Raw genomic sequence first — 23,407 nt, forward strand, 5'->3', positions numbered from 1 at the left:
ATGCTCAGATGCTGTTTACATGCAAAGTGAATCAATTAAATGATTTAAGTCATGAAGGAAAGGGGGAGGTTAAATCTTTGATTTAAAGCAAGTTCCCTATTTTGAAATGCATGTTTCCTGAACAAGCATGCAAACTAACTTGTTCCTATGACAACTAAAAACACACTGGTTGCAATGCAATGGTGCCTTATAAAACCTAGGAACAGAATCCAAAACTTTTGACCGTGCCCTTTGAATTGCCAAATTATGTTGTCTTTAAAGACGGGATACATATTTTTACTTGGCCCTCTGTACATATGCAAGGATATAAGCTGCTATCACTTACTTGAAGGCCTAATGCTTTAATATTGTGCACATTTATTTAGAAGCCTTGTTGATCAAAGGAAGTAAACATGTCTACTATTAGAATGTAACAATTGTCGAGAACTTTTCAGAAATGAGGAAGGATAATTACTGGGCCAATTAGTGGTTCTCCAGAAAGTAGCGTTCCTTTTGTTGATTAGCATAGCTATAAATATTCATCCTGAAAACTGAAGTCACTGCAAAGCTTAGACACTTGGAAGGCATAAGTCAATTTTCATATGGGCTCAGTGGATTAGTAGATCAGTCGATCATGGTGCTCAAAAGATAGATTGAGATATTCCAGTAGTCTGTCAATGATTTGGCAGTAGATTAGCAAGGTGTTTCTGAATTAATTGTTTAACCACAGTAACGTCAGAAAGCCTGGGGGGGGAGGGGAACCACAAGTAGATTTTTGTGTGAAAAGACTGAGAGTTCTGTTCTGGTACTGAAAACAAATCCCTGGGCTGAGCAAGTGCTCAGAGCTACCTTCCCTGATTCTTGTTCTATGTATAGTGGTACCTCGGGTTAAGTACTTAATTCGTTCCGGAGATCCGTTCTTAACCTGAAACTGTTCTTAACCTGAAGCACCACTTTAGCTAATGGGGCCTCCTGCTGCCGCCAGAGCATGATTTCTCTTCTCTTCCTGAAGCAAAGTTCTTAACCTGAAGCACTATTTCTGGGTTAGCGGAGTCTGTAACCTGAAGTGTATGTAACCTGAAGCATATGTAACCCGAGGTACCACTGTATATATCAGTCTCCCTGTGCCACTATGGGTTTTTTTTACCTAGTTTTGGTTGCTGAATCTAGGAGTTCATAATAAACAAAGGAGATCACAGAATCCTAAAGCTTCCCTCCAGCCCACGTTCAGTACAGTAGATAATCCTGGTAATGGCTTTCTTAGTCACTGGGTCAAATGGGAAACCCGCCATGATGTGGAACAACAAGTGGAATAACAAGTGGAATAACAAGTGGATAACAAGTGGAACCTGTAACAAAATATTAGTGTGGAGTGCTCCTTTTTTTGTTTCTCAGTCAAGTCAGCCAGTCATGTCCACCTCCAGGGTATTCCAGTACATTCCCCCTCCCACCTGGTTATCTATTACCATTTTAGTCTGCATCCTCTGGTCATTGGGCATTTGGGGTTTTTGTCCACCTCAAGGTTACCCCCCCCAAAAAAAAAATACCTTGGGGGTTCTCCAGACCTTGCTGATACCTCCCTGCTGTTTTTGAATGATGCCCTTTGGGTGTCAAAAGGATCCATAGTCATCTGTGTCTTTCACAGAGGTGATGACGATGTTTTGTTTACAATGCTCAGAAGTCGGGCATTTTCCTCTCCCCCGTGTTCTTTCTGTTACATTGAAAAATAGCCCTTAAATCAATTCCTTGTTACATTATCATGATTCAGTTTGAAGAATGTGCAAACTTTTATCCTTTTTATTTGTAATAAGTTCCAACTATATTCATTAAATGAAATTTAATTAAATATATTATATCATCTATTTTGTAAAAAAGCACTTTCGGCTTATTAAAACAGAAGCTTACTGTTTGTTAACAATCAGATTTAAATTAAAGAAATCTGATTCTTTTTGTGTGGTCATCTTTTTTTTAAAACCCTACTTATATATGATGAAGTGCTTCTTCCCGCACCACTAAATAATTACAATCACCAAGTGAAAATGGAGCCTATTTGTACACTCTGAATTACAGAACATCGATTAACTGTCCCTTTAAACACGTTTGCTAATAAAATTATTTGTTGCATTTAAAGCCTTTTTTTCCTCCAAGGAGCTCAAGCCAGCATATTTACTTTCACCCCATTTTTATCTTCGCAACAAGCCTGAGAAGTAGGTTGAGCTGAGAGACAGTGATAGTCTCAATTGGTATGCCCAATCAACCACTGTGGAGGAGAACGTTCTGTGTGATAAAGCAGATGGGCCTTTAGTGTAGTGGCCCCTGCACTTGGAGTTATCTCCCATCACACCTTAGACAGACACTGCCTCTGTTGTCTTTTCAGTGCCTGCTGAAGACCCTTTCAACAGACCTTTTAAGTGGAGATCTTTATCCCAATCTGCAGCTGTATTTTAAACTTTTTTTCTAACTGTTTTTACATGCAGAATGGTTTTTAAACGTTTGTGTTGTTTTTATAATATGGAATTGTTGTAACTGTTTTTATATTTTCGTTGCTTTTACACTTTTCTTGTTTCGTGGACGCAACTTGTTTTATTTGTTTGATTGTTGTTTATTTAATTTTTGTAACCCGTCCTGGGACCTTGTGGTGAAGGGTGGGTAAAAAAAAAAATGCAATTAAAAGTGATTGGCCAGATCACCCAGCGAGCTTCATGGCTGACTTGGGATTTGAATCCACTCTTGAACTCCTGGTATCCATGGTTCTAGTCCAACATTAATCATGGATTCCCTGCAGGGTCAACATATTTACTATGCTTTTATTCCCTGTGAGCCAGTTTGAGCATCGGAAAATGAGCCAGGGCTGTGCTTCACATCTCTGAAGCCTGCCAGCTCTTTCTCAATGCCCTAAGGCTTGATTTTGGCAGTAAGAAGCAGCAGCAGCAGCTATATAGTCAACTATTCTGGGTCTAGGTTAAGTGTCCCATTGATCAGTCTGTATCCAATGCAATCTGTTTAATCCCGAGCACCTTCCAGGTAAAAACTTTGTTCAGGAGGAATTGTCTTTGCATTCCTGAAATTGATGCAATCGAGTTTTTACCCCTTGTATCAGAGATGGGGAACTTGTGTCCTTCAAGATATTCAGCTACAACTCCCAGCATCATCCCTGAGAATGAGCCATGCTGGCTAAGGCTGATGGAAACCAATGACATTGGAAGGGCCAGAGCTTATCCACGCCTGATGTATGCAATCCATTGTAATTTTTACAGCAATCAGAGATGTATGAATTTTCATGTCAAATTTATCATCTCTACTGGACGCGGGTGGCACTGTGGGTTAAACCACAGAGCCTAGGGCTTGCCGATCAGAAGGTCGGCGGTTCGAATCCCCACGACGGGGTGAGTTCCCGTTGCTCAGTCTCTGCTCCTGCCAACCTAGCAGTTCGAAAGCACGTCAAAGTGCAAGTAGATAAATAGGTACCGCTCCGGCGGGAAGGTAAACGGCGTTTCTGTGCACTGCTCTGGTTCGCCAGAAGCGGCTTAGTCATGCTGGCCACATGACCCAGAAGCTGTACACTGGCTCCCTTGGCGAATAAAGCGAGATGAGCACCGCAACCCCAGAGTCGGCCACTACTGGACCTAATGGTCAGGGGTCCCTTTACCTTTACCTTACTGATGTCCGCCATAGCAAGTTTTTTTGTGATGTATTGGAAGACTGATCAAAACCATACCATATCTGTTTTATAGTCTTTGGAAAGAAAAAATGCACCAGAGGGGAAATCCAACAGTCCAGTTCATGGGCCCTTTTCCACTCCCCCCTTGCCTTTCTTTTTATTATAAGAATAAATGCAAAATTCAAGGCAGAGTTTCTTCAGTTTGTAAAGCTCCCTGTAATTCCAGTGACAAGGCAGAGATAATTACAACTTTTAAAACATGACAATTAATTACAGTACTGTTGTTTTGTAAAAGAAAAACCCTTGAAATATGGAATCAAGACTGAATATGCCTATTTTAAAAAGTCTACGGAGGCATTCAAGACAGGAAGAGGAAAGGAGAGGGAGCAAAGCAAAGAGCTCTTTACTTGAGACACGCATTTCCGTGGAGTTTTTAATAAAGCCTTTTCTGTTTGTGCTCTCATTAGTTCTACTGTTCCCATATACACAAATTGCAGCAGAAATAAATGGCTGCAAAGCATGTTTCACCTGATACCCCCATATGCTCTGCTATATGATGAGCAGCACAGCTGCAGCCGGCTGTCTTGAACAATCCTGCAGAGGAAAATATCTTCTAGAACAGCCACTTAGGAGCATTCTGTTGCTTTCCTGGATTATTTTCTCCCTTGCTCTGACATAACGCTTTTATTGATTTATAACAAATAAGACAAACAGAACAAGAGCATTGCAGGAGCCATAGTCACAATGAGACAGAAAGTAGATGCCATATCAAAGACATATGACATACAAATTTTATGATATCTAAATTTCACGATCTGCCACGGACAAAGAGTTATGTACACCTGATTCTGTGGTACAAGAAACTACAGGTATAAGTCTCACTAGATGACATAGACTTGTTCTGGGTTCTCCTTGCCTTTAGAAAAATGTAGTGAGTTTCTCTGCAAAATAGCCAATGCCCACATGTTGTACACCAAAGGAAAAGCCGCAGGTCTTGCAACATTTTCCATTTCTGTGCAACAGAGATCCTAGCTGCAGCTGGTTACGGGTTCTTTAAAATGAAAGCTTTTCATTTTATCAACCTATAAATTTGGCAAAGATTGCTGTGGAGCAGGTTGAATAGAGCATTTGAGTATGTTAAATCCCAGGCATATTTTTTAATCCATTGCCACATAGGATTGTTCCAGTGAGTATATACAGTACACATGGAAAAAAGAGTAGGAGGTGATCATCACTGTATCAAACTGATATATACTACTTATAAGAAGGAACTATCCAGATATTCTCCAACAGTTATCAGCTATACATAATACTTTATTATTTATATTCCACCACATCCATGCATTCATGGAAATCATGTGAGAGCTATCTCCTAACTGATGCAAGATGTTGCTTTGGAATTGCATTGACATCATGGATTCTCTTGTACTTTAATCCTGCTTGCTGGTTTCCTACAGTATCTGGTCAGCCTCTGTGAGAACAGAATGCTGGACTAGATGGTCCATTGGCCTGATCCAGCAGGCTCTTCTTATCTTCTTTAATTCCTTTGGAGCAAATAACCACAGTGTATCTGTTTGCCAGGGATGCGGGTGGCACTGTGGGTTAAACCACAGAGCCTAGGACTGGCCGATCAGAAGGTTGGCGGTTCGAATCCCCACGACAGGGTGAACTCCCGTTGCTCGGTCCCTGCTCCTGCCAACCTAGCAGTAGATAAATAGGTACCACTCTAGCGGGAACATAAACAGTGTTTCCATGCGCTGCTCTGGTTCACCAGAAGTGGCTTAGTCATGCTGGCCACATGACCCAGCTCCCTCGGCCAATAAAGCGAGATGAGCGCCGCAACCCCAGAGTCGGCCACGACTGGACCTAATGGTCAGGGGTCCCTTTACCATTACCTTTATCTGTTTGCCATGGGAGATTTCATAGTGACAGGACATAGCACCCAGGGCTGACTAAAAACAGCTGGTCCCATTTTCCAGGCACTTTTTAATTTTTTTAAAACTATAAACGAAAATATTCAAACGCAATAGGATTCTCTGGATCTTTGTGATCTAGAGAATAATATAGCTGTTGTCTGTATAGGTAAATTATATAGTTAATCAGTACCATTTATATTTTAGTCTTCAAACACAAGCTTGGAGTACTATAATGGTTCAGGTATCTTTGGTCCCTTTTATAATCAGTATTTACACATTCCTAAATTGTGACATTTTGAGATTTCCCACAGTGGTTGTGTGGTTGAAGAGCTCTGTAAAATAGCATTTTAAAATATATTCTCAGTTCACTTCTTCAAATTCCAAAAACTTTAGTTTGGTGTATGCAGCGGGGGGTGGGGTGATAACATAAAACTTTTGGAAATTTCCATCTGGACAACCTTGGGGAAAATACTCTAATAAATTGTAAAACTGCAGAGAGATGTGTGAACTTACCTGGTTGTGAGCAGATCAGTGCAAGCCAGAGAAGATAAAAAAAATTGCTGGGATTATTGAGTTTTATTATTACAAGGACATTTTTATGTATCACTCTGAACATTTAGCTCACAGTTTCTTTGCTGTAGCTCATATCCATTGGTTGTGGTGCAGGAAATTAAATTTCACCAGTGAAGTCTTCGGAGACTGCAAACCTACATATCCTAAAATTAAAATAAAAATCAGCCGCAATATCTCCAGAAAATGGCTATTACTGGCTTGGATTCAGGGCCTGCTCTGCATCCATGAGTTGAAAGCACTGCTGCACGTAAACATGTGTGCATGAGAGTGTGTGAAGAAGAGCCCTGCTTTTAAGATACAAGTATGATTTCGTTTGATAAGAAGTTTAGGTTATCAGCGGACCTCATTTTAAAGTGGTTGATGCCAGGAGAGGCTAGCCTGGTTATCACATATAGTAATTGCCTGATTCCACAGGAACAATAGCAGTGGGAACAGAAAACTGTTAAAAATACATGCCTAGCATGGACTGATGGGGTTTCTTCTAGAGCAGGCACCCCCAAACGTTTTGGGACTACAACTCCCATCATCCCTGACCATTGGTCCTGTTAGCTAGGGATGATGGGAGTTGTAGTTCCAAAACATCTGGAGGGCTGAGTTTGGGTATGCCTGTTCTAGAGAGATAGGAAGGTTTCACACCTGCTCTTTTCTCCTAATCACTTTCATCAGCTAACTATTACTGTCTAGTGCTGGTTAAAGGTGAGGTCATGGCTACATGCTTCAGAAATGGGCATTTCCCCAATGTACACATCACTGAGTAAAATCTTCTTCCATTGGATCCTCCTCACCATGTCTCTACTTTCTAGGCCCTAATTGGCCCTCTTCAGGCCTACCGCCACCCTGAAATATGCAAGTTTGAAAAGCTAATTCCTCTTCCCCTGGAACATGTTTTGGAACCGGCCTGTGATTCTCAGATGAAGGGCAGTATAGAAATTAATAACAACAACAACAATAATAGACTGCCTTTACACTTGCACAAGGCTAGTGGGTTACATTAATATGTACCTAGATTACGGAACTAATAAGCAAGATGGAGGAAAACACCCATTTGTTTTCCTTTATCTCGTCTGCCTCCAAGCTTTCTTCTCAGTAACTTTGTGCAGTGTACTGTAATACATCACATAATTTGGAACTTTGTGCTGACTAGTGAATTGGCAACCCAGAAATGTATCTCAAGCTTAGAAGTTATGTCCATGGTGCAAATTAGCTAGGGAGAGTGGTGGTGGTGGTGGGGAACCTTGCAAATTGGCAAATGGGAAGTTTCATCATCTCACAGATTTATTCCAGGTTATTCTCCCCTCCTTGTTTAGGTACCCTCTGAGGCCAGAAAGGGAATTAGGAGGTAGTGGTAGTGTGACCTCAGACAAGAGATGAGGCAGGATTGGGAAGAGACCCTGGTGCAAGAGGGAAGAAGTTTTGCTAGTTTCCTATGAGATTGCAGTCTCTTTTACCTTGAGGGTTCCTTAACTTACAAGAGGGTGCAAAGATGATTGATAGAAAGAGTAGTAGAAAACCCTTCTTAAGTGGCTGAGAATAATCTTGTTCTACTTTGCATCTAAGCCAGCATCTAGAGGAATGACTCTTAAATTCTGTATGAGTCCCTGGAAGCTTGTCATGGGTTCCACAGTAAGCAGACAAGCTTTCTTGAAAGGCAGCAATTCTGCCATTACCAACATTGCCTTCTAATGTGCAGCCACAGGGGAGTGTTGGGTGTGTCCTGGGACACCCTGTCTGGTCACTCATGGTGTTGGTAGGACCCAAAAGATCTGGCCAATGATTCCCATGACCCATATGACCCAGGGTACTCTGCAGCACACAGGGATCGAGTGATGGAAATCAATCGGTTCCTCAGCAGAAGAAATCAATTTGGAAAGACTGAACTTATGTTGGTTCAGATGCCTAAGAATTCATCTTTCCTGGGAATGACTAATTCTGCCGAAGAACATATGTCTGGATCTTTAATTCAGATAGAAGATAGCATTGTGCAAGTCAGCCTTCATTGCATTAGATTCCAAACTACTTGCAAACTGGGTGTCCCAAAGGGTTTTCTGTGTTTTGGCTCTTCTGTCAGTTTCAGCAGCTAGTGAAGAAATGAAACTTCCTTAACCCTCTGGCTGGGTTCATATATGGCAGCTGGTCACCCATTCAGATGTTTCTTTGACTGACTAGAGGCTGTTGAATCAGCGTGTGGTTAGCAAGTGTATGATTAACTTCCCTTTTCTCATTCATGTTTCTAAAACTAGGAGAGGCTCTCCAACATGTTTTCAGAACATCTTGGGTTTTGGAGTATGATGAGTTTCCAAGCTCCTATTAGCTGTAAGAATTGGTTCAGTGGTTTCATCTCATACATTTCCAAGCAGCATCTGTGGAATGAAATATACCACAGGTTGGGGAAGAGAAGTTATTGGGAGGGCTGGATCTTGAGCTCCCCCAGCAGTGGCAAACTAGCGCCCTATGTATGCTAAAATTTGGTACCCCTACCTATTGCGCTCCATTCTACTGTATTGTTTTGGTGCCCCATTCAGCGTGGCGCCCCATGCAACTGCACCTGCCGATGTCAGTTATATGGTGACAACTTGCTCACCTAATTTTCAACAGGGCAGAATTAGCTACTTTCCAGTGGAAGGCAGGAGCTGTATATGGTGTGTCTGTTTTGTTCCTTCCTAAGCTGGCAGAGGGAATAAAAGCTTCTTCAGCTACTCCACTCTGTCAAGAAGTTGGAGTCTCTTTGATTAATTTTGTTTGGTTTTACTTAACTGCATATCAGGGCAGGTTTAGTGTGCACTGGAAGGGAAGAAAAGTGAGAGAAGGCAATGACAAACATCTAAAAGCATCAGAGTGGCAAAAGAGGACGTATACAAACTAACCTCTCATGGCTGATTTTCTCAAACGGATCCAGGGTTGTGGGTCATCTCCTGGGACCTCTGTAGCCTCATTTATCCCAATGCTAATTGCCTCGGGGTTGATGGTCCCTAAAGTCCTCCTTGGTGCACAATTAAAATGTCGGGGCTGTGATGAACATAGGCCAGTTTTATCACTGACCTCTAACTCTGAAGCCAGGGTGGGGTCTCTTGTCAATTGTGAGCTGCAGGAAAGCTTTCGCCTTGCTAGCAAATATGTTTGCATGGATGCATTATTGTTGGTTTAACTAGTTTAATTACAGAGCATTTTTTTTTTTAAATGAAGTTGTGGCCCAAGGGTATGTGCTGTGTTCTGTGTCTTCATTTCAGGGGAGTGAGTAAATTATGAAGCCATTTCTGCATAATTGGGTTCCTTGCTTTTTTGAAGTGTTCGTGATAGTGTGTAGACTACCTGTGTATGTACATTCTGTATACACATTGACTCAGTTCAAACCTGTGAGGTCACAGCCAGGAACAGCAGAGTATGCTCCATATGTTGAATATACACAGATATCTGAATGATTGAACAGGACTCAGGCTAGGGCTGCTATTTCTGTAAGCATATATTATTATATTTTGTTGGTTACTTAATGACGTGGGTTCTCTAGATGATGCACAATTAAGCAATTTAAAACATGTAATAAACATAATACAATCAAAATACACACCAAAATCCAATAAAATTCAGACCAACATACAACCCTATACATCACCAAGTTTAACTTCACAGATAGGCTGAGTTTAGAAATGATTTAGAAATCATTTACTCCATTCAATTGGAGTTAAAGGGGAGCATACCACAGAGTATGTGATTTTAAGAGTGTTGCTTACAGTTACACTAATGTTTTTCCAGTCCTATGGTAACGTCAGCTAGAGTGGGGATAGGCTAGTTGAATTTATTTCGTTTATATCCAAGACTGAGCACAACAGAATCATGGGGGAATGCAACTTAAAGCTCGTTTTCATGACCAGCTGAAATATGAGTGTGGCTGCTCGTGCTGATTTCTAGTTGCCACATATAGAAGAAGTGTTGTGTGCCAATGACAAGTTGCACGTGTGTGTATTGTCACACCTTTTGAGAGCCTTGGCCAAGTGCCGCTCAGAGCAGCCTACAAGAATCCTGTATGTCCTGGCCATCTGCCATTGAACTTGTTCATAGGTAACAGAGAAGAGATTCTGTGGCGGCGGCTGCATTCTGCCCCAAGTCCTCCTCCTGCTGCTGTGCTATCCAGAGCTCAACCATGGTTTGTCTTAGTGTGCCATCTGAACCCAGGCTCATGGTTTGTTTCCTCCAGACAACCCATGAGCTGTAAGCGCAAGAACAAGTCAAATGACTGCTTCTATGAGTATACTAATCAGTAGAAGTTAGTATATATAGCAGGGGTCAGCAACCTTTTTCAGCCGTGGGCTGGTCCACTGTCCCTCAGAGCATTTGGTGAGCCGGAGTATATTTTTTGGGGGGAAATGAATCAATTCCTATGCCTCACAAATAATCCAGAGATGCATTTTAAATAAAAGCACACATTCTACTCATGTAAAAACACACTGATTCCCGGACTGTCTGCGGGCCGGATTGAGAAGGTGATTAGGCTGCATCCGGGCCTTAGGTTGCCTACCCCTGATATATAGGGTATTGCGCGTGACACTGACATGGATACATCTGTAAAGACCAAACAGGGCTGCTGGAGTGGTTATGAGACCTGAAACTAAGTGGTGCACTTTAGATGTACTCTTTTTGTTGACACTGGAGAAGATGTCACAGGGTGTCCATGTTTAGCGTTCGTTCTGTCTGGAGAGTTTGGGATAAGATCACCCATGCCTTCAGTCAAGAATAACCTGGATTTTAGAGTACGATGCTGCATGCTGAAGGCATTATTCTCCAGGCCTCACCATTTTTATGTGGTTCCCCACAACTTATCCTGGTCCTCATTAATGGAGTCCCTCTGCTGTTTCGGTGATTGTCTCAGACTGTATCCCCGCTGAATATGTCACTCAAGGAAAAACTTTTTTAAAAGGTATTCAATTAGAATCAGGTTCCAAAATGCTTCCTGGGAGGGTGGTTGTAAAAGGAGAAGGGGATGGATAGTACAGTGTTACATGTGCACACATCCATTGCCTTCCTAGAAGAGCTTCCTTTACTGAAAAGCTTTGCAACTGGATGAGCATGTGTGTGAAAAAGGGGAAGAATGGTGTGTCTCTGTGTGTGAGCATGTGAGAGAGAAAAAGGGTGTTTGCGCTTGGGGTGAAACTCTTTGGTTGCACTAATCAAAAACTAATCAGATGCTACCCGTTTTTGTCCCCAGTGAACAATCTGATATTTATGAGAGGTCGCATTTTGAACTATAGGTTCTGGATACAGCTGGACTATTCTTTCTGCATATTTCCTGCAGAAATGGCTGAAAACGAGTGTTTTGGCAGAGGTGGTTCATCTGCATATCACCATTGTGCTATTATCCCAGCTTCTGCCAACCTAGCAGTTCGAAAGCATGCCAGTGCAAGTAGATAAATAGGTACTGCTGCGGAGGGAAGGTAAACGGTGTTTCCATGCGCTCTGGCTTCTGTCATGCTGGCCACATGACCCGGAAAGCTGTCTGTGGACAAATGCCGGCTCCCTCGGCTTAAAAAGCAAGATGAGTGCTGCAATGCCATAGTTGCCTTTGACTGGACTTAACTGTCCAGGGGTCCTTTACCTTTTACCTTTACCTATTATTATTCCTAAATAGTAGGAAACTGTTTGGCAACAAGCCAGCTAGGAACAGAGTAATGTAAATTTCAGTGTGTTCTCAGGAAGAAGGAACCTAAATAGATCTGATAAACTGGTAGTGGTTCCATAAAAGGCATATCCTTATTGATTCTGACTCGTTCTCAGTGACCAACACAGCAATCTTATAGCCAAACAAGTTTCTAGGAAATTGATGTAAAACAAACAAAAGGTCACTCCTCTTTCACACACAACGCTTTCTCACTTGTATCCTTTTCCCCACCCCAAAACACCATTGCAGAGGCAAATGTTGCCAAGGATTTGAACAAATAGATCACAGGATATTTTCCAAGCCAGGGTTTACAACACTTAACGTTCTTAATTATGGGGGGGGGGGTAGTTTTGTGGCTTTGTGCTTGTGCTAAATGGACTTGTTGAATGTGTGTCAATGAGGACAATACTATTTTCATTTTTAAAAAAAGAAAAGAAAAAAAGAAACATGAACACTACCAGATGGGTGGTCTTTGGATGCAAGTGAGAATGGCATCATCCAAGTTATCTTCCTTTGTTATGGCATGTACAGTCATACCTCGGGTTACAGACACTTCAGGTTGCGTTTTTTCGGGTTACGGACTGCTGAAACCAGGAAGTACCAGAACGGGTTACTTCTGGGTTTTGGCGGTCACGCATGCGCAGAAGCACTAGATCACGCTTTGCACATGCGCAGAAGCGTTGAATCGCAACCTGCATGTGCACAGACGCGCCACTGCGGGTTGCGAACGTGCATCCCGCACGGATCATGTTCGCAACCCGAGCGTCCACTGTACTGCGCTACTGTTTGAGAAAGATCCTGCAACCACAGTAGCAGCAGAAGTTCTGCAAGCATAAATGGGACTGAAATGGCCCTTAACATTTGTGCTGTAAGTAGTGAGGGACCACGGTAGTTTGGCCTCTACATGTACATGTGGAAGTGGCCGGCAGGACTGCGTGGGTGGGCCTGCATTGCTCTCCTCGCTTCCCAACACAGGGCGTGACTGCCAGGTGCAGAGAGGAAAAAGGGCAAGGCAGCAGGCAGTGCACTGTAGGTGCAGTATCAGTAGCATCGGCCCACACTGTGCTGATCTCCTCATTGCCTTGTCTCCCTCTCCCTCACAGTAACCTTCAGCAATGCATGGTGTTTGGAAGAGAAGAGAGCAATATAGCCTCTCCTGCACAGCCCTGTCAGCTGCTGCTGCTGCTTGTTTGAGGGTCACAACTAATTTCTTAAGCCAGAGAGTCATGACTATACAGTGGTGCCTCGCAAGATGAAATTAATTCGTTCTGTGAGTTTCTTTCGTTCTACGAGTTTTTTCGTCTTGCGAAGCACCTCTGTGTATTGATGGTTTCCCGTAGGAATGCATTGGCGGTTTAAAAAAAAGGCGCAAGTCGTTTCGTCTTGCGAAGCAAGCCCATAGGGAAATCTGTCTTGCAAAGCAACTCAGAAATCGAAAAATTCTTTCGTCTTCCGAGTTTTTCGTCTTTCAAGGCATTCGTCTTGCGAGGTACCACTGTATTTTTCAGATGTATATAATTAGCATGGTAATGCACTAGTTGTCAGGCCATAGCTCATGCCGTGTGGGATGCCATACAGCCTCTATGGATTCAAGCCACATTTGATTCTCTGCTTTCCATGGTAGTTTGAGCACATTCGGAAATGTTACTGCTATTGCAATTTCCCCAGCTTTTTTGGAACAATCAAGGTTCTTCCTAACTGAGGTGTTCAAAATCACAGGGTATCCTTAAAGTCAGGATGGCAAAATAATGTTGCCCTGATATCAGAGGCTTTCTGATATTTTGCTGCTCCTGAAGACACTCACTGATAGGAAACGGGGCATTGCCTGGAAACCTGACAATATGCTGTGACACAAAGCTGTTGGATTCCCTCCACATTTATATGCTGTTGTTTCTCTGCAACGTGTTGATTTGTGGTGCAAAGGTGGCAGGTACATGGGGAATTCTCCCTTAGGGTAGGGGTTTGGCTAACAAAAGTTTGGGTCTTTGAATCCTCTGTTTCAAAAACACATAGGACAGCAGCCAAAAAACCTACACTCCTCTATCTACAGAAGTTGCTCTTTATCTCTTTTGAAAGACAGTTTTCTTTTTCTCTTTTAAAGTAATTTTGGCATTGTGGAAGCAGTAGCCCCTCCAGATTGTGAAGTATGTTGAACTGCCAAAAATGTGTACAGGAGGCTGTAAAATAATGAGCACTAGAGACAGATTTTTAATGTATTATTATTATTGTTGTTATTTTTATATGAAGCTGCTCCAGAAATGTTACGTTGAAGAATTAGGATTAGACATAAAAGATGTTATATGAATAAATGACAATGTGACTTCAGGAGTTCAAATAGGTGTAAGCATGCACAGTTTCTGAGATAGATGATGAAGCCAGTGGGTATTTTGAGAACCCTATGGGTTGGATCCAGACCCCCTTCCTTTAACAGAAGGGATTGATCCAGTTGAGGTTCTCATTGGAGGAAAGTGGGAGAAGACGATTTTTGTGAATTTCTCTTCCTGCAAAACAGCCTGCATTGTTCTGGAGGGTCCACTGACTCAATAGAGAACATTTTCAAGGGGTTGCAGATGGAAGGGTGGATAGATACTTTAAAATTACCCCCTCGGGTAGCGAGTCCCTCGGGTGGCATTCTGTCCTTGATCAACTCCAGTGGTTTAAATGTACAAGACTTTGGGTATAGGGACTTTGGGTGGACAAATCAGCCACACGTTTTTTGAAAAGCGCTATGCCATCCATCTTTTATATTGTTTAGGAAGCCTGTGGGTGTGTTTGTTAACTGGAGAAATATGCTTTATATTTCAGGTTGGTGGAAATAAGCACACAATGAATGAGCACCTACATGTTGCCAGTCACGGGCAGATCCAGGTTCAGCAGCTGTTTGAAGACAACAGCAACAAGAGGACCGTCCTGACGACACAACCAAATGGGCTTACAACAGTAGCGAAGTCGGGATTGCCGGTGGTGCCAGACAGACAACTGGACAGTGCTCACAGGCGGCAGGGGAGCTCCAGCTCTTTGAAGTCTACAGAAGGGCCAGGGAAGGTGAAAGCCTCCCCCATGATGCCAGATCAAGCAATGAAGCAATACATGCAAAAACTAACAACCTTTGAACATCACGAGATCTTCAGCTACCCTGAAATATATTTTGTGGGTCCAAATGCGAAAAAGAGGCAAGGTGTAGTTGGTGGTCCAAACAACGGGGGATATGATGACGACCAGGGATCTTACGTGCAAGTTCCTCATGACCATGTGTCCTACAGATACGAGGTCCTGAAGGTTATTGGGAAAGGAAGTTTTGGGCAAGTGGTGAAGGCCTACGATCACAAGATGCATCAGCATGTGGCCCTGAAGATGGTGAGGAACGAGAAGCGTTTCCACCGTCAAGCTGCAGAAGAAATCAGAATCCTGGAACACCTTAAAAAGCAGGACAAGGATAACAACATGAACGTGATCCACATGCTGGAAAACTTCACATTCCGCAACCATATCTGTATGACGTTTGAGTTGCTGAGCATGAACCTTTACGAGCTCATCAAGAAAAACAAATTTCAGGGCTTCAGCCTGCCCTTGGTCCGCAAGTTTGCCCACTCGATTTTGCAGTGCTTAGATGCTTTGCACAAAAACAGAATAATTCACTGTGACCTTAAACCAGAGAACATTCTGTTGAAGCAACAGGGTAGGAGTGGCATTAAGGTGATTGACTTTGGCTCTAGCTGTTACGAGCACCAGCGTGTCTACACTTACATTCAGTCCCGTTTCTACCGCGCTCCAGAAGTTATCCTCGGTGCTCGTTATGGGATGCCCATAGACATGTGGAGCCTGGGCTGCATTCTAGCCGAGCTCCTAACAGGCTACCCCCTCTTACCAGGGGAGGATGAGGCGGATCAGCTGGCTTGTATGATAGAACTGCTGGGGATGCCTTCTCAGAAATTGCTGGATTCATCCAAAAGAGCAAAAAATTTTGTGAGTTCTAAGGGTTACCCCCGATACTGTACCATTACTACCTTGTCCGATGGTTCTGTGGTGCTCAACGGTGGCCGTTCCCGGCGGGGCAAATTGCGCGGCCCCCCAGAGAGCAGAGAGTGGGGGAGCGCATTGAAGGGATGCGACGACCCTCTCTTCCTTGACTTCTTGAAACAGTGTTTAGAGTGGGATCCTACTTTGCGCATGACGCCTGGTCAGGCTTTGCGGCATCCCTGGCTAAGGAGACGTTTGCCAAAGCCTCCAACTGGGGAGAAGACATCAGCGAAAAGAATAGCAGAAAGCACTGGTGCTATCACATCAATTTCCAAGTTACCTCCTACTTCAAACTCAGCATCAAAACTGAGAACTAATCTGGCACAGATGACTGATGCCAATGGGAATATTCAGCAAAGGACAGTGTTGCCAAAACTTGTTAGCTGAGTTTGAATAATCTGATGCTGATAAAAACAAACAAACAAAAACATTATGTCACTGAGCCTTACTCATATGAAAAAGTAGCTCAGATTTCTATTTTTATTTGCTCGGTAACTTCAAACATTTGTATTTTTTCAGCACTCACTTTAAATGTGTAAGAAAAGTTGGTTTTGATTTTATATATATATAAAAATAACATGGGGACAATGCTTTAAGTTTTTATACTTTTTTAAAAATGTTTTTTCTTCTAAACTACAGTTAGCCTTACTATGGAATATTAGTGTGGCACAATAAGTCTCAGTGGCAGGCCACTGGTTGCAACCTAACCATCATCCATTATAGTTTGATGGAGAGCAGGGTCTACGTCCCTCTCCCACCCCATAGTTGATACCGGCATTTCTTGGAGTGAACTTTTAATACTTTCTTATTCCTGGTTTTTGTTATAGCAGTAGATTCCAGTCCTGCAAACATTTACCTGCATTTTTGTTTGACGATACAGAAAACATTCAGGGGTACAAGTCAGACACTCTGTATGACTCTTTTTAAGAATTTGTATCCATAATTATGGATAGTGAACAGATTTCTACATTATACTTATAAATATTTATTGCATAACAGTGAAAAAGTTGCATCCGTAGAGGGCTTCCATCAGGCGCGTTCACAGCAGCGCCTTGCTTACCCCAGATTTCAATTGGCTGTTCCCTGTCAGGTGTTCAGGGCTTCTCTGAATGCTGTGGATCCTAGAGTAGACCTGTACTGCCATTCCAGCTTCCTTTATACTGTGGGAATAGACAGAGTTTAACAGTTTCAGCAGCTGGCTCCTGCGTCAGCCTGTACAGCCTCTGTGTTACCCAGAAAACTTGTCGGTTTGGTACCTCGAATAGCCTTGACTCCCATTTCCAAGCTGTTCGGTCTTTTTGATAGAGGCAGCCAAGATGATAGGAGGCACTCTCTTCTTTCCACCACGTTCTGTACTGTGCAATTCCTAAGGCAACCTCTGGATGGATAACTAGCATTCATTTTTACACGTGCTACACTTTTAATAGGCTGTGAATAACCACTGCAGGAGTAGCCAATGCAGTGATTCTCCCAGATGTTGTTGGGCTGAAATGCTCGTCGTCTAGGTCGGCTGTGGCTAATGGGGGTTGGGAAACACCACCCCTGAACCACTGGGCTGTATCAAATTAGGCACAAACGTAATTTAGCTTTAGGATTGGGGCCCCATATGGTGATATACACCTGCGCTTTCCCCCCCCCCCTTCAGTTCTGCCCCACTGATTTCTAGAAGTGGCTTGCTAAATTTGAATATGAAAGGGGATGGGCAAACTGTGTTGAAATGCATTCTCCATAGACAATGCAGACATACTGGATTATTTCTCTTGCTGAGCATGGGTTCAGGCCCAATTTATTGGCTTGGCAAGATTATCAGGCGCGCTAAAACTCCAAAGGTTTGGCTCAGGACTAGTGCAGTACCAACGCCACACGTGTGCACGGGTGGGCAGATAACATTTGTGCAATGCACAATTGCCAGGTTCAACAAGCCCTCTCCTAATAGGTCTCCCTCAAATCAGCAGAAGCATTTATTATTATTGTTATTTGTATAAGCATCCTTAAATATGATTAAAATGTTCTTCAGAAATGAACTAGCACCCATACTAGAATGTTAGGTCATATGTATTTTTTTAAAAAAAGCAGGAAGGTGAAGATGTGAACTCTAAAATTTGATGTCATTTCTAAAGGCAAAGTCATGCAAATCACAATAATTTATGCAGAATTTTAAGCATTCAGAACCCATGACACGCACATTTGTATTCTACCCCCCCCATACACTTTTGCTTCTTTAAAATCACTTAGCCGTTTTCCCATCATCTAGGTATTCTCCAGATGTTTCTACAAAGTTCACTTCCCCACCCCCCACCCCAAGACTGTCATAGGCCGGGTTCACATGACACACTAAGCCAAACCTTGGTTTAGCAAGATGGTATGAGCTTAACAGGGATGTGGGTGGCACTGTGGGTTAAACCACAGAGCCTAGGACTTGCTGATCAGAAGGTCGGTGGTTCGAATCCCCGTGACGGGGTGAGCGCCCATTGCTCGGTCCCTGCTCCTGCCAACCTAGCAGTTTGAAAGCATGTCAAAGTGCAAGTAGATAAATAGGTACCGCTCCGGTGGGAAGGTAAACTGAGTTTCCGTGTGCTGCTCTGGTTTGCCAGAAGCGGCTTAGTCATGCTGGCCACATGACCCGGAAGCTGTACGCTGGCTCCCTCGGCCAATAAAGCGAGATGAGCGCCGCAATCCCAGAGTCGGCCGCGAATGGACCTAATGGTCAGGGGTCCCTTTACCTTTACCTATGAGCTTAACAAGCATCTGGAGAGAAGCTCACAGCCACTTCGCTCCTCCCCAATCCTTTTTGCTACCACAATAACTAGTGTGTTGGTCAAACTGGGGCTCACGGTTAAGCCATACCTTGGCTTGGCTTAGCATGGTAGCAAAAGGGATTGGGGACGGGTGAAGTATTGAGGCAACCTAAAAAGTCATCCAGCCCAACCCTCTGCTCATTAGGAAATGTGCTGCTACAGCATCCCTGTCAGGTGGCTACCTAGCCCATGCTTAAAAGCATCTCACCAGATTAGTCTTCAGGCCCAATCTGCCAGGAAATTCTCCCCTATAATCTGTGCAAGAGCATTATAATGGGGCTTGCACAAGAGAACATCCTGGTGGGTAGTGCCTCTTGCCTCACAGACCATCGTACCTTTAGATCAAAACAGCCTTCTGAGGCTGACATTATTTAGCTTTTGATCTAATCTGCATTTGGGTTTTTAAAATGTCACTCTAAAAAGCAATATACTATCTAACAATTGGCGCTGTGCTGTGTGTTACAATTGTTGTAGGATACATCTTTACACACCTGTGTATGCATATCAGGCTTCCCAGATGTGTGTACTGGAGTGTTTAAACATGCACTCACATGCATGTTTGTTCTTTTTGGGGGGGGGGGCATCGTATGCATTTTGTGCTGAAAATGCCTTTGTAACACCAGTATTTCATGCAACGATTGCATTGTGTAGCACTGCCACCGATACCTGGAGATACTACTTGAATATTTAAGGGGATGTCTGTGAGACTTCTACTAACCTGTGGAGTTGCATCTATTCTTCTCATGCCCTTCATAGAGGATCATTCAGATTTGTCAAAAGCCTTGTTGAAACAAGTACATGTGGTTGGTTTTTTTAAAAATAATAATTATAAAGAGCAAATTAAGAGGTGAGATGACTTTTAAAAACAGACTCCGTGTAGGATGCGCTTTGTAACCCTGGTATACTCCAAAAGCTTGTATGGGGAGAAAAATTAAAAGACAATTACGGTTTTGTGTTGCACCATGAGAGTTAAAGAAAAGTTTGAAGGAACGAGTAGACATATATGTGAATTTTTCTGTATATTCGCATTCTTATCGCAGTGATAGGTTAACCCGGTCTATTTCAGACACCTTGGACTCATTCACATATTCTCCTGTCCAAGAAATACATTTTTAACAGGTGGTCAGAGAGTACCAAGTTAAAATAAATGTTGTAAAGCTCATGTTTCCCCTTGCTTTCTCCTTATGGTGGAGGAGAGCCAAGAGCCAGGACCAGGAACCAGGTTAAGATTTCTCCCTGGCAACTAGCAATTGAACATAATATAATTCAGATAAGATTTGTTCTGCATTATAAGTTTAGTTTCCCAAAGCAGGCACAACATTGGTTTTAACAACATTTATCGCGCATGCATTGATAATGATATTTGAAGAGTTTCAAGCTTAAATTGAGAGGGTTGTGGATGCTAGAATTATTTGGTTTGATTGCAGAAAGCTTCAACATTATAACGTTGTTTATATGCACAGATCTAATTACAATACCTGTAAAGATGTCCTTAAAATAACTACTTAAAGCATGGTCCCCAGAGAAAGCCAAGAAAGTTTCCGGTCCATTTCCTTTTTTTGAAATTCAGATCATTCATTTAGAAAACGAAAGCAGCATTTTTTCGTTCACTTAAAGTTTGGTTAATGGGCATCAATGACGAATTCTCAGGAAACATAATAAAACTACTTGCCAAAATAATAATAATAATAATGAACACCCACCCAACCCCAACCCCTTCCATAAGTAAATCTTGACTAAAAGAGATGATGCTAATTAATAATGTTTAATAATGTTAGTTATTGGCTAATATTTAATCTCCCCCCCTTTTTTTTTGCAAATGTAACTCCTTGTCCTCAAATGACACTAAATTATTTATAGTATTAAATGTACACCTTTCTATATTGTGTGGCTATGCAGTCTGTGAGTGTATCAGTAAAAGTGACTTTGGGATCTCTGTATCCATAGCTTCCCATGACGATTGGTTTGTTCACCATGGCACTGACCTTGATTCTGTTTGGGGCTGCTAGGGCTTGGACCTCCCAAAAGGACAACATTTCCCTTTCACTTACGGTGAACGTTAAGGCAGTCCACAAACACAAAGGTTATATGTGGAGTCTGGCATTTTGCATTGAAGTGAACGAGGAAGCCCTTGCATTCCAGGGAGCACATCTGTACAAGAAGCTCTGCTTGGAGCTGAAGTTCCTCCCCCCCCCCAAAAAAAACCACCCATTCATTGGATTAAATAAATTGACATGTCCATTATATTTTTAACACAGCTTGGAATATGTTAACATGGATAAATAGGAAAGATACATAATAATCACAAATGATTTGTGAGCTAAAACCCTTAATTTTATCTTTCTTCTTCTTCAAATGACCAGATTTTAAATGCCAATAGTGCATTTGTGGCTGATCATATTCATAGATGCTACCAGAAACTTTTAGGCCAAAAACAGTGTGCAGAGCAATGCTAACGTAACAAAAACTCCTGTATACGTTACAAAAAAGAAAAAGAGGCAGCCATCTGACAATTTTCAGTAACTTGGCTTCTTTTTACTGTAGCGTGTTTATAATTGGAATGGGGAAGGAAAAGGAGGAAAGGGGAGGGGAGGGGGAAAAAACATTTAAAAGGATGCTGCCTCTTGCTTTGACACGGTTTTGTGTCTAAGGGCTCTAATTAGTTGGGGCTGATAGTTGTTGGCTTGGAAACATTGCTTAGCCTCACATGTTGCCATTGTCTGGGGACATCTGAGCTCCTTTGCAAAAGTAGAAATAGCACGGTGTTGTCTTGTGTTTGGCTGCAGTCTCATTTCGGCCGGCTCTTGCGCCGCTGGAGTGCTGGCCGATCCCTTCTCCAGTGTGTCGATGCAACTGGGAGGATGGGCTGGGGGAGCGAGAGGAGTGCAAGATATGTAGAGGGTTGAAATTGTGCCCTTGATGTTAACAATGTGCCTTTTGTTACGAACAACACCATGTTGTGGAGCATGCAACGTTGTCTCTTTAACCCTTTGAACAAGTAAGGTTGAAATCTTATTTTTTTAAAAAGCACGGTACCTGTCTTAAATACGTTTCCATGAGCATAATCCACTAGGAGCCTCTCCCGCTGTTGCATACGCCCCGGTGAAATGAAGGGCAGTTCTGCAAGAGCACTCCAGGGTCCTTTTTGGGGCGACCCTCAGTTATATCCATTGGACATGAGCAGGAGAAGTTTCTGGCTGATTTTGCCCTGTGTTTTCAAAGCCTTAATATAGATCATAAGGCAATCCTACTACTTAGTGATGGAACAGAATACTCTCTTGTAGGAATTTTCATGCTCTTTCAAGGGTTAAAGATGGCACCTCGTAGTAGTTAGCGGTAACCTTAACATCAGATTGGTTTCTTTTCTTTTAAGAACTATGTTTTTCTTTGTTTTGTTATGACAGCACTAGGCAGAATCAACTGTATTTGTAAAAAGGAAAAAAAAATTACCTCAAACTGTTTCATTTTATAGTGAGAATTAATCCCAGGGCATTTGGTATGAACCAAAGTGCATTCCTTTTCTACGTGCCTGGCTCCAATAAACGTGGCCAGGGGTTTTTACAATTTGGGCGCAAGGCATTTTAATGCCCCTTTTACCTTGCTGGGTGGTTTGGGGTCATGAAGGACTCCTTAGGAATGTTTTTTTTCTTTTTTAAATGGCGCTTCATGGCTACCATCAGGCAGCCTCCATTTATTAGAATGGGACTTGTGTGAAACCGTGTGGAAGTGCCATTGAAATGAATGGAGGCTGGACAGCAACAATTGTGGGAGGGTTGTATTTATTAAAGTAGCAACGGGCTGCGTTATAATCTTTAGGCACATGTCGGAGTTCTTCGATTCTGTCTATTTTTCATAAAAATCTTTGGTTTTCCAAACAGAGGTAGCTGGTAAACATAAATCCGTTTTAAGAAAGATTTTTATGTAAGTAAATATTTTTGCATTGCCCACTTGAGATGCTACAGTAGCATTGAAATAAAGAAAGCATTTGTGAATTAACATTGTTTCTAGGGGGCTTGTACATCTGTGCTACAAAATACAAAGTAATATGAAAAAAGTCATCGTATTTACTCAGCTCAACTGCTACAATTACGTCTAAGGTGTACATTGGATTTCTTTTTCTTGAAAAATAAAGAGCAACAACTTAGACACGTGACTGTAATATGCTGCAACTGTGTGTACTGAAAACATGTGAAAAAAAATGACTGAATGTGGATTGTGTATATATGTATGTAAAAATTTATGTGAGATGCTGCTGCTGTCAACAGCCACTTCACATTAAATATGTTGTAGTGGGTTTTAATTCTAGTGGCCAGTTTTATAATACTTACGTATTGTATAGCTGATGACAGGAGTTAAGACTGTTTTAGTGAATGTTTGTTACATTTATTGTTGTGGCCAGAGATCATTTCAGAATAAAAAATTATGTCCTACACGACTCTCTTTCTGTTTTAAAGCTAGGTTTGTTTGTTTGTTTGTTTGTTTGTTTGTTTGTTTTCAGATGTGCTAGTGGACCTAGAAAAAATAATAATGTTATTATCAGTTATAACTGATAATTTTTATTTTGTGTTAATCATACCAAGAGTGGCAAGGAAAAAAGACATTTTTAATACATAAATTGGCAGCTTCTCTCAACTCCCCTAGGCTTGGTGAAGCAGACAAGCAAGAAGCCTACTCTCCTAAGTTTGAGAACTATGTACAATGGATCAAGCTGGTGCTGGTTCCGTTTTGTCAGTGGAAATCCGGAGTAAATTGCTCCAGTTAATGTAGCTCAATTCAGGTCAGGTCAGGTCAAATTTTGATTGTTCGTAGC

At 42.2% G+C, this 23,407-nt stretch overlaps 1 protein-coding gene across 2 annotated transcripts in view; it reads left to right on the top strand.

The window, feature by feature from the left end:
* The window catches only part of DYRK2 (dual specificity tyrosine phosphorylation regulated kinase 2), a 29,048-nt gene extending 6,021 nt beyond the window's left edge, over positions 1-23,027 (top strand). For both annotated transcript variants that reach the window (XM_083399762.1, XM_083399763.1), the window contains one exon: positions 14,585-23,027. In XM_083399762.1, the coding sequence (XP_083255888.1) occupies positions 14,585-16,186 (1,602 nt within the window). In that variant the 3' untranslated portion in view covers positions 16,187-23,027. The remainder of the gene's footprint in view (positions 1-14,584) is intronic.
* Positions 23,028-23,407: the final 380 nt, after the last annotated feature.

The sequence above is a fragment of the Podarcis tiliguerta genome (assembly GCF_965153285.1).
Source record: "Podarcis tiliguerta genome assembly, chromosome: 10".
NCBI classification, from domain to species: domain Eukaryota; kingdom Metazoa; phylum Chordata; class Lepidosauria; order Squamata; family Lacertidae; genus Podarcis; species Podarcis tiliguerta.